Source organism: Nerophis lumbriciformis, linkage group LG04 (assembly GCF_033978685.3).
Source record: "Nerophis lumbriciformis linkage group LG04, RoL_Nlum_v2.1, whole genome shotgun sequence".
Lineage (NCBI taxonomy): Eukaryota > Metazoa > Chordata > Actinopteri > Syngnathiformes > Syngnathidae > Nerophis > Nerophis lumbriciformis.
In genome coordinates, this window is record NC_084551.2 from 56,535,001 (window position 1) to 56,547,500 (window position 12,500).

General features: G+C 34.6%; 1 protein-coding gene across 1 annotated transcript in view; it reads right to left on the reverse strand.

Annotated features, from left to right (window-relative positions):
* The window catches only part of rbfox1l (RNA binding fox-1 homolog 1, like), a 34,717-nt gene that overhangs the window by 8,136 nt on the left and 14,081 nt on the right, over window positions 1-12,500 (reverse strand). The window contains exons 3-10 of the mRNA XM_061946039.2: window positions 8,685-8,837; window positions 8,556-8,609; window positions 8,404-8,496; window positions 5,805-5,874; window positions 5,681-5,740; window positions 5,484-5,619; window positions 2,366-2,405; window positions 2,226-2,293 (exon numbers count right to left, since the gene is read on the reverse strand). Of these exons, the coding sequence (XP_061802023.1) occupies window positions 2,226-2,293; window positions 2,366-2,405; window positions 5,484-5,619; window positions 5,681-5,740; window positions 5,805-5,874; window positions 8,404-8,496; window positions 8,556-8,609; window positions 8,685-8,837 (674 nt within the window). The remainder of the gene's footprint in view (window positions 1-2,225; window positions 2,294-2,365; window positions 2,406-5,483; window positions 5,620-5,680; window positions 5,741-5,804; window positions 5,875-8,403; window positions 8,497-8,555; window positions 8,610-8,684; window positions 8,838-12,500) is intronic.

Here is a 12,500-nt window from a genome sequence, read left to right on the forward strand (position 1 = left end):
ATATTAGAGATGCGCGGATAGGCAATTTATCTCATCCGCAACCGCGTCAGAAAGTCGTCATCCATCCGCCATCCACCCGATGTAACGTTTGATCAAAACTGCATCCGCCCGCCATCCGCCCGTTGTTATATATCTAATATTAATAAAAAAAAAAAAAAAAGGGTGAAAACTACGCGAATTGCACCTTGTGCAGACAAAATTTTTCGATCGGACACGGAGGAATTAGCGATGTAAAAGACCACGTTGGGACAAAAAAACACAAGTCTAATGCCGTTGCTAGCGATACAAGTGGAAAACTTTCAACGTTTTTCGTCGCCCAAACAGATTCTTTGGATGTGATAAATGCCGAAGTTTTATTTACGGAGGCAATAATTGAGCATGGACTTCCAATCGCACTGGCTGATCACATGGGACAGTTAATAATGTAATGCAACCTTTAAAAATCATTACGCGGTGATCGCGATCCCAAAAATAAACTTTTCTTGCATGATAATGTCCAGAAAATTTCGCTTTATATTACTATAGAGTCCTTTTAACGAATGAGTTTGATGGTTTATCACAAACCTTAAATGAAATTCCATGGCCACCGTCCTGCTCTCTATATCAACCAGGGTGAGCCCCACCCCTTTCGTGAGCGCACTGTGCGCGGAGTGACCCCTGTTACGCGCCCCCGGCAACAGGGGTGGCAAGCAGGTAAGCTGCGCGGGCGGAGCGCGCGGAGTGACCCATGTTACGAGCCCCCGGCCACGGGGGTGGCGGGCAGGTAAGCTGCTTACCTGCTGCGCGTGACGCCGGCCGCGGCGAAAGCGGACGAGGCGGGGTGTCGGTGCGGTGGGCGCGGTAGTGACCCTGGACGTGCGTCGGGCCCTTCTCGCGGATCGCCTCAGCTACGGCTCCCGGTGGGGCCCTCTCGGGGGAAGGGGCCTCGGTCCCGGACCCCGGCGAGGCGTCCCTTCTCCGCTCCGTAAAAGTGTCCATCTCTTTTCTTTTTTCTTCTTCTGTTGTGGCATATGCTGCAGGTGCCTGCTCGTTTTTCGTATGTGGGTAACAACATTTAACTATGTTTAACTGCCACCCGCAAAAAAACAACAAAAAAAAACAAAACAAAAAAAAAATCTAATTAATCCGCCCGACCCGACCCGCGAGCGGATAAAATCTTATTTTTTTTAATTTCATCCGCCCGATCCGCGGATAATCCGCGGACTCCGCGGTTGAGTCCGCAAACCGCGCATCTCTAATACATATGTATATATGTTTATATAAACATATATATATACATATATACATATGTATATATGTTTATATATAGATATATATGTGTGTATATATATATACATAGGTGTATATATATAAATATATATATATATATCTCCATCAGTGTGTGAATGTTTGTGTGAATGGGTAAATGTGGAAGTAGTGTCAAAGCGCTTTGAGTACCTTGAAGGTAGAAAAGCGCTATACAAGTACAACCCATTTATCATTTATTTATATATATATATATATATATATCTATATATTGGGAATTAACGATATAAAAATGTCATATACCATATGTATATATGTATATATGTTTATATATAGATATATATGTGTGTATATATATACATAAGTGTATATATATAAATATATATATAAATATATATATATATATATATATATATATAGATATATATAGATATATATATATATATATATATATATTGGGAATTAACGATATAAAAATGTCATATACCACAAAATTACCACATTATCATTATAATCGCGGTATTGTTGTATCTGTATATCTCAATATAAAATATGTTTGTATATATGTGTGTAAATTGTATATAATATATATTGTATATATATAATATATATTAATGTATACGGTATATATATATATTGTATATTTATTATTAAAAACTGTTTTTTACTCACAATAAATGTATACAATAATATGAACTAATGTATAATAGTAATATTTTAAAGTGTTTGAATTAATTACAAATATGTAATATTTAAAATATATTTTTTGTCCCCATAAGTCAATAGACTTGAAATTTCTCACACATGCACTGGACAAAAGCCCTGCTGTAACTTTATGGTGTTGCGCCGCATTGGTGCTAACTTTGGTGCAAGATTTCATTAAAAAACAAAGTACAATTTAGTAGTTAATTGAGCTAATTGTTCCAAAACATCTGGACTACAGCCCATAGGGTTTATAGGCCGTGTTTAGAGTGGCCTACCCATCACTGTAGGTTGCAGTGGCAGAGGCGGCAGACTGGGCCATCCTGTAGGCAGCCGGGTAACCGCCCTGCAGGGGGGGGACATGGTCACATGACAGGAAGTAATATGTCCTTAAACAGGAAGCAATGTCTTTACTCACATATACTTCTGCTCCATAGAGACCGTCCTGGTACACCACTCTGCAAACAGTATTTCACATCCTTTATTATCTAATTGCTGCTCCTTTGTCTTCCATGCAATATTACATATATAGTTTTATATTTTAAATACTTTTTTTTTTTTACTAAAAAACATGTCTATATGTTGTTTTCCAGAGAATTGTGAAATTGTATTTATTTTTCATATAGGGAACATTGATTTGTACTGGAATTAATGTCATGTACTACTCCGTTCAGCCGCTAGGGGTCGTAGTTTGACGTGATAGTGTTCAGTTAATAAGCAGAAACCGGAAGTGACGTGTCCGGAACCACATTCATGCCAATGAGTTACGGGATCAAAAAGATACATTCATTTCAAAGGCTGGCTCGTTATTAAAATGAAAATCAACTTTTACCTTGAAAATAATTTTTTGCCTTGAAAATCATTTTTTCCTTTGAAAACATTTTTTTGTCTTGAAAATCAACTTTTACTTTGAAAATCATTTTTTTCTTTGAAAATTTTTTAGAAAAAAAGTTTGTTTTTTTACTTTTTGTTGTTGTTGTTTTTTACTAAAAAGCATGTTTAAATGTTGTTTTCCAGAGAATCGGGGGGAAATTCAGTGTGTAAAAATTCAGTGTGTAAAAATGTAGTCTGTAAAAATATTTTGTGTGTAAAAATGTGGTGTGTAAAAACCCAGCGTGTAAAAATTCAGTGTGTAAAAATTTAGTGTGTAAAAATATTTTGTCTGTAAAAATTCAGTGTGTAAAAATGTAGTGTGTAAAAATATTTAGTGTGTAAAAATTCAGTGTGTAAAGATTTAGTGTGTAAAAATTCAGTGTAAAAATTTATTGTAAAAAATGAGTATGTAAAAAATTTAACGTAGAATTTCAGTGTGTAAAAATGTTGTGTGTACAAAAGCAGTGTGTTAAAATTCAGTCTGTAAAAATGTTGTGTGTAAAAATTCAGTGTGTAAAAATATTTTGTGTGTAAAAACTCAGTGTCTAAAGATTTAGTGTGTAAAAACCCAGTGTGTAAAAATGTAGTGTGTAAACATTCAGTGTGTAAAAATTCAGTGTAAAAAAAATCCACCCATCCATCCATTTTCTACTGCTTGGCCCTCTGGGGTCTCGGGGGTGCTGGAGCCTATCAATTCAGTGTGTAAAAATATTTTGTGTGTAAAAATTCAGTGTGTAAACATTTAGTAGTAAACATTTATTGTAAAAAATTAGTATGTAAAAATTTAACGTAGAAATTCAGTGTGTAAAAATTTAGTGTGTACAAATGCAGTGTTAAAATTCAGTCTGTAAAAATGTTGTGTGTAAAAATTCAGTGTGTAATAATATTTTGTGTGTAAAAATTCTGTGTGTAAAGATTTAGTGTGTAAAAACCCAGTGTGTAAAAATTCAGTGTGTAAAAACCCAGTGTGTAAAAATTCAGTGTGTAAAAAATGTAGTATGTAAAAATGTAGTGTGTAAACATTCAGTGTTGTAAGAATTCAGAGTAAAAAAAATCCATCCATTTTCTACTGCTTGGCCCTCTTGAGGTCTCGGGGGTGCTGGAGCCTATCAATGCAGTGTGTAAAAATATTTTGTGTGTAAAAATTGAGTGTGTAAAAATGTATTGTCAAGAATTAGTATGTAAAAATTTTACATAGAAATTCAGTCTGTAAAAATGTTGTGTGTAAAAATGCAGTGTGTTAAAATTCAGTCTGTAAAAATGTTGTGTGTAAAAATTCAGTATGTAAAAATATTTTGTGTGTAATAATTCAGTGTGTAAAGATTTAGTGTGTAAAAATTCAGTGTGTAAAAATGTATTGTAAAAAATGGGTATGTCGAAATTTAACGTAGAAATTCAGTGTGTAAAAATTGAGCGTGTACAAAGTCAGTGTGTTAAAATTCAGTCTGTAAAAATGTTGTGTAAAAATTCAGTGTGCAAAAATCCAGTGTGTAAACTTTAAACTTTTTGTTGTAGTTTTTTTTTTTTGTTTACTAAAAAGCATGTTTAAATGTTGTTTTCCGGAGAATTGTGAGATTTCTTATTATTTTCAAAGGGGAACATTGATTTGTACTGGATTTAATGTCATGTACCATTCCCTTTGGCCACTAGGGGTCGTAGTTTGACGTGCTAGTGTTCAGTCAATAAGCAGAAACCGGAAGTGACGTGCCAAGGAGTTATGGGATCTTGAAGAAATGTTCATTTCAAAGACTGGCTCGTTATTATAGTTAGTTTTTATTTTTGTGTGTCAAACTATAGAAATATTAGTAATAATCCAAATGTTGCTAAGTTTAATTTCACTATGTCCGCCATGCTTTGATGTCATATTTGGGTACTTATGCAGATGACAAACACACACAAAAGGTACCAGCAGGTAAGAAAAGTCACCTTTCCATAATAGGACCCGTTCAAAAGACTCGATTCGTTCGCAAAGGTCCCATCTCTGATGTCAGGCCACACTCGTTTTAGACACTTAAGTGGCAAAATAAGTTTGTTTTATGTTGCACATCCGTGTTAGATTGTATCTTTGTGATGATTGTGGATATAGATACACTTTAAGTACTTTTAGTTGCATATTTGTGATAATATACTGTTTAAGTACTTTTAATTGCATATTTGTGATGATTATGAATATAGATACACTTTAAGTACTTTTAGTTGCATATTTGTGATAATATACTGTTTAAGTACTTTTAATTGCATATTTGTGATGATTATGGATTTAGACGCAGTTTAAGTACTTTTAGTTGCATATTTGTGATGATTGTGGATATAGATACACTTTAAGTACTTTTAGTTGCAAATTTGTGATGATTGTGGATATCGACAAAGTTTAAGTACTTTTAGTTGCATATTTGTGATGATATAGATACAGTTTAAGTACTTTTAGTACATTTAGTTGCATATTTGTGAGGATATAGACACCGTTTAAGTACATTTAGTTGCATATTTGTGATGATATAGACACCGTTTAAGTACATTTAGTTGCATAATTGTGGCTATAGACAGAGTTGAAGTACAAAATGAGAGTGATTGTGACGTTTAGATAATATTTCATGTGATGTCACACATTTTGATCCACAGGATTTGAATGAAGTTGTTTACTGAAGCATGTTTCTACTCACCCAGGGTAGGCGGGCACGGCGGTGGGCGTGGCAGCGGCGGAGCGGATGGCGTTGTAGACGGCTCGCCCTCGGCCCCTCAGCGCCGAGCCGCGGTAGGCCAGAGCGGGCGCCGCCATGGGGTAGGGGAAGCTGGCCACTGAGGGACAGAAGACGGTGAGGAGTACGTCATGTTAAAACAGCGTGTTGCGTTTACTGACCCGTGTAGAGTTCGGGTGCGTACATGGCGCCCATGACCGGGTTGATCTTCCAGCCGGAAGCTGCGGGCAAGAACAGCTTTTTGATTTTCTTTCTTTAGCATCGAGAAGGCAAAATTGTCTTTACCCGACATGTCGCCGCTCACCAGCGCCGTCTGCGGCTTCTTGGTGACCACCCTCGCCGTGGCGTTGTTCACCTGAGGGACCATGAAGGCAACACAGTAGGACCATGAATGCAACACAATAGGACCATGAAGGCAACACAATAGGACCATGAAGGCAACACAGTAGGACATCTTCAAATTCAGTCTCATTTTAAACACTTTTACAAAGAAATACTATTTACCTCCCAATAATCTACTTAAAAAGCTTCAAAATTAAATATGAAGTCTATGCTATTTTACTCATAAGCTTTTTTTTACCCATTTTTATGACATATTTTGAATTATTACTTAAGTACAACTTGATATCAATTAAAAATGTATCAAAAGAAAGTATTTTTATAAATGTTAATTACTATTTTTAATTTTAATATGCTATTTTACTCACTCCTTTTTCTATATTTTCCTGTTTTTAACCATTTTATGACGTATTTTTAAATATATCAAAGTACATTTGAAAATTAATCAATAGAAAGTATTTTCTAAAATGTTAATTACTATTTTATATATTTTTCTCCCATTTATCCAAACCAAAAATTATATGCTCTTTTACTCAACCTTTTTTTTAAAAATATTTTCTCTGTTTTTAATCCATTTTATGACATATTTAGAATATATTAAAGTATAATTGAAAATTAATCCAAAAAAAAAAGTTTTGTGTTGTATTTTATTACCATTTATAGATTCTGTTTCGCTCATAATCTTTTTTTTAAACTATTTTAATGACATATTTCACATCCAAAGAAAGTCATCAAGTACTATTTTGTCATTATTGTTATTATAATGACATTTTAAAATAACAATTTAGTTAACATTTTTTTTAAATTACATGGGTAAAAAAAAATGTTGACGTCTAACTTACCGTATTTTTCGGACTATAAGTCGCAGTTTTTTTCATAGTTTGGCCGGGGGTGCGATTTATACTCAGGAGCGACTTATGTGTGAAATGATGAACACATTAGCGTAAAATATCAAATAATATTATTGATCTCATTCACGTAAGAGACTAGACGTATAAGATTTCATGGTATTTAGTGATTAGGAGTGACAGATTGTATAGCATGTTCTATATGTTATAGTTATTTGAATGACTCTTACCATAATATGTTACGTTAACATACCAGTTGGTTATTTATGCCTCATATAACGTACACTTATTCAGCCTGTTGTTCACTATTCTTCATTTATTTTAAATTGCCTTTCAAATGTCTATTCTTGCTGTTGGCTTTTATCAAATACATTTCCCCAAAAAATGCGACTTATACTCCAGTGCGACTTATATATGTTTATTTCCTTCTTTATTATGCATTTTCGGCCGGTGCGACTTATACTCCGGTGCGACTTATACTCGGAAAAATATGGTAATATCAATTCAAAATAAATTATAAAGAAACCTTTTTAATGTTAAATAAATACTATTTTATTTTTTATTACCACTTAAAAAGGATCCGAAAAATATGCTATTTTATTTCATCTTTTTTTAAGATACTGTATTTCACTGTTTTTTTCACCATTTTATGACGTTTTTTTAAATGTTACATCAGTACATATATTCAAATGAATCCAAAGAAAGTATTTTTTAAATGCTAATTACTATTTTATATATTTTTCTCCCATTTATCCAAATCCAAAAGTATATGCTCTATTACTCAACCTTTTTTTTTTTAAATATCTTCGCTGTTTTTAATCCATTTTATGACATATTTAAAATATATCAAAGTATAATTGAAAATTAATCTAAAAAAATAAGTTATATGTTATTTTTTATTACCATTTATATATTCTATTTTGCTCATAATCTTCTTTTTTTTTTTACTATTTTAATGACATATTTTAAGTACTATTTTGTCATTACTGTTATTTTAATGACATTTTAAAATAACAACTCAGTTAACATTTTTTTTAAATGACATGGGTAAAAAAAAATGTTGACGTCTCACTTAACAGAAAATTAATTATAAGGAAACATTTTTAATGTTAAATAAATACTAATTTATTTTTTATTACCATTTAAAAGGATCCAAAAAAATATGTTATTTTATTAAATATTTTTTTTGGTATTTCCCTGTTTTTTTCACCATTTTTATGACATATTTTTAAATATATCAAAGTACATTTGAAAATTAATCAATAGAAAGTATTTTTTTAAATGTTAATTACTATTTTTTATCCAAATCCAAAAGTATATGCTCTTTTTCTCAACCTTTTTTTATTTATATTTTCTCTGTTTTTAATCCATTTTATGACATATTTAAAATATATTAAAGTATTCATCTTTTTTTTTTAGATATTTCCGTTTTTTTCACCATTTTCATGACGTTTTTTCAAATGTTACTTGAGTACATATATTCAAATTAATCCAAAGAAAGTATTTTTTATGTCAAATTACTATTTTCTCATCACTGTGATTGTTATAAAATGTTAAAATAAAAAGTAATAATTTAGTAAATGGACATATTTTGAATAGAAAGTGAATAAATAAAAAGATGTTAAAAGACATTTGCCACCAGGAGTAATACTGGGTTTTTTTAAGGGGATGCTCCATCGCCACGGCAACCGACTCGCCTCGATCTTCCTCCCTTCCACGATGGTGCCGTTCAGTTTTTCCCTGGCCCGGTCGGCTTCGGCGGCGCTCTCGAAGGTCACGAAGCCGAAGCCCTGCGCGTGTTGGAGACCTTGGTCAGCGTCGTTCCCTCTCAGTCCCCCCCCCCACTGACCTTTGACCCCCTCTCGTTGAAGATGATCTCCACGTCCAGGATCTTCCCAAATTGCTGCCAGGGAGAGAGAGAGAGAGAGGTTGTTATGGCGACGGCGGCGGCGGCGGCAGGACGCCCGGTGGTCCTCACCCCGAACATCTGGCGTAGGTCAGGGTCCCGGAAGCGGAAGGGTATGTTGGAGACGTGCAGGCGCTTGGGCTGGGCCGACCCCTCCTCCTCCTCGCCGCCGCTGCCCGCGCCGCCGGACGTGGCTTGGAGGTCGGAGGTCACGGGGGCGTCGTCCTAAAAGGTGAGAGAGCAGAGGTGAAAAGGCCCTCACCTTTCCTTGAGAGTAGTCAGTGTGCAGCTGGTACACAAGCTGCACACTGACTACTTTAAAGTGCAGTTTTAGGGGAATATCTTATCTCATGTTAACTGTTAGCATGCTAACGTGATAAATTTAGCATGCTAAGTTTTTTTTGCTTTAATTTTGCAACCTTTTCTTTTAGGGTCATCTAACTTGGTACTTGACTCATGTTAACTGTTAGCATGCTAGCGGGGTAAAATTAGCATGCTAACTTTTTTTTGTGCTAATTTTGCAACCTTTTCCCTTAGAGTCGTTTAACTTGGTACTTGACTTATGTTAACTGTTAGCATGCTAACTTTTTTTTGTGCTAATTTTGCAACCTTTTCCCTTAGAGTTGTTTAACTTAGTACTTGACTTATGTTAACTGTTAGCATGCTAGCGGGATAAAATTAGCATACTAACTTTTTTTTGTGCTAATTTTGCAACCTTTTCTCTTAGAGTCGTTTAACTTAGTACTTGACTTATGTTAACTGTTAGCATGCTAGCGGGATAAAATTAGCATACTAACTTTTTTTTGTGCTAATTTTGCAACCTTTTCCCTTAGAGTCGTTTAACTTGGTACTTGACTTATGTTAACTGTTAGCATGCTAGCGGGATAAAATTAGCATACTAACTTTTTTTTGTGCTAATTTTGCAACCTTTTCCCTTAGAGTCGTTTAACTTGGTACTTGACTCATGTCAACTGTTAGCATGCTAGCGGGATAAAATTAGCATACTAACTTTTTTTTGTGCTAATTTTGCAACCTTTTCCCTTAGAGTCGTTTAACTTGGTACTTGACTCATGTTAACTGTTAGCATGCTAGCGTGATAAAATTAGCATGCTAATTTTTTTTGTGCTAATTTTGCAATTGTTTACCCCAGAGTCATCTAACTTGGTACTTGACTCATGTTAACTGTTAGCATGCTAGCGGGATAAAATTAGCATGCTAACTTTTTTTTGTTGTTCTAATTTTGCAACCTTTTCCCTTAGAGTCATCTAACTTTATACTTGACTCATGTTAACTGTTAGCATGCTAGCGGGATAAAATTAGCATGCTAAGTTTATTTTTGCTTTAATTTTGCAGCCTTTTCTTTTAGAGTCACCTAACTTGGTACTTGACTCATGTTAACTGTTAGCATGCTAGCGGGATAAAATTAGCATGCTAACTTTTTTTTTTGTTAATTTTGCAATTGTTTACCCCAGAGTCATCTAACTTGGTACTTGGCTCATGCTAACTGTTAGCATGCTAGCGTGATAAAATTGGCATGCTAACTTTTTATTGTGTTAATTTTGCAACCTTTTCCCTTAGAGTCATCAAACTTGGTACTTGACTCATGTTAACTGTTAGCATGCTAGCAGGGTAAAATTAGCATGCTAACTTTTTTTGTGTGCTAATTTTGCAACCTTTTCCCTTAGAGTCGTCTAACTTGGTACTTGACTCATGTTAACTGTTAGCATGCTAGCGGGATAAAATTAGCATGCTAACTTTTTTTTTTGTTAATTTTGAAATTGTTTACCCCAGAGTCATCTAACTTGGTACTTGACTCATGTTAACTGTTAGCATGCTAGCGTGATAAAATTGGCATGCTAACTTTTTATTGTGTTAATTTTGTAACCTTTTCCCTTAGAATCATCTAACTTGTTACTTGACTCACGTTAACTGTTAGCATGCTAGCGGGATAAAATTAGCACGCTAAGTTTATTTTTGTTCTAATTCTGCAACTTTTTCCTTTAGAGTCATCTAACTTGGTACTTCACTCATGTTAACTGTTAGCATGCTAGTGGGGTAAAATTAGCATGCTAACTTTTTCTTGTGCTAATTTTGCAACCTTTTCCCTTAGAGTAATCTAACTTGGTACTTGACTCATGTAAACTGTTAGCATGCTAGTGGGGTAAAATTAGCATGCTAACTTTTTTTTTTGTGTGCTAATTTTGCAACCTTTTCCCTTAGAGTCATCTAACTTGGTACTTGACTCATGTTAACTGTTAGCATGTTAACGTGATAAATTTAGCATACTAAGTTTTTTTTTGCTCTAATTTTGCAGCCTTTTCTTTTAGAGTCATCTAACTTGGTACTTGACTCATGTTAACTGTTAGCATGCTAGCGGGATAAAATTAGCATGCTAAGTTTTTTTTGTTCTAATTTTGCAACCTTTTCCCTTAGAGTCATCTAACTTGGTACTTGACTCAGGTTAACTGTTAGCATGCTAGCGTGATAAAATTAGCATGCTAATTTCTTTTGTGCTAATTTTGAAATTGTTTACCCCAGAGTCATCTAACTTGGTACTTGACTCATGCTAACTGTTAGCATGCTAGCGTGATAAAATTGGCATGCTAACTTTTTATTGTGTTAATTTTGTAACCTTTTCCCTTAGAATCATCTAACTTGTTACTTGACTCATGTTAACTGTTAGCATGTTAGCGGGATAAAATTAGCATGCTAACTTTTTTTTTGTTCTAATTTTGCAACCTTTTCCCTTAGAGTCATCTAACTTTATACTTGACTCATGTTAACTGTTAGCATGCTAATGTGATAAAATTTGCATGTTAACTTTTTTTGTGCTATTTTTGCAAGTGTTTACCCCAGAGTCTTCTAACTCGGTACTTGACTCATGTTAACTGTTAGTATGCTAGCGTGATAAAATTAGCATGCTAAGTTATTTTTTGTGCTAATTTTGCAACATTTTCCCTTTGTCTTTTACTTTTACTTGACTCATGCTGACTTTTATGTTAGCATGCTACCTTTTTCATGCAAATTTTGCAATTGTTTACCCCAGAGTCACCTAAGTTGGTACTTGACGAATGTTAACTGTTAGCATGCTAGCATAATAAAATTAGCATGCTACTTTTTTTGTGCTAATTTTGCAACCGTATACCCCAGAGTCATCTAACTTGGTGGTTGACTAACTCTTTTTGACAATTCTGTCGCCGTACACCTCAGAGTCATATCACCTGGTACTTGACTTATGCTAGCTGTTGGCATGCTAGCATGACAAAATCAGCATGCTAACTCTTTTTTCATAATTTTGCAACTGTTTACCCCAGAGTCAAATAACTTGGTACCTTGCACATGCTAACTTTGCTTGCCAATTCTGTCGCCGTACTTGACTTATGCTAACTGTTAGCATGCTAGCATGATAAAAGGAGCATGTTAACTGTTTTTCCGCTAATTTTGCAAACATTTACCAGAGTCCTTGGTTCTTTACATATACTAACTAATTTTGTGGCGTCATATCACTTTGTACTTGACACATGCTAACTGGCAACATGCTAATACTTTTATTTAGCTAATTTTGCATGCGTACGCCTCAGAGTCATGTGTTAGACTTATATTATAATATTATATTTCATACTTATTCACTTATATTTGGAAGTTGTCCAATTCTAACTGTGGGCATGCTAGCGTTAGCATTTCCGCAGCTAGCGCACATCGTGCACTTCCTGTTTGTGTGGGAGGAAGGTGCGCATGACAAGTCTTTGTTGTTGTTGTTGTTGTTTGTGATCCAAGAACATTCAGCAACTCTCAGGCCAGTAAAAGTTCCCAAAAGTAAGCTGGTAGAAAGTGAATTCCAGGTGGTGTCGTTCCTTGTCCATGCACAACAATCCAAGAAGTCATGTG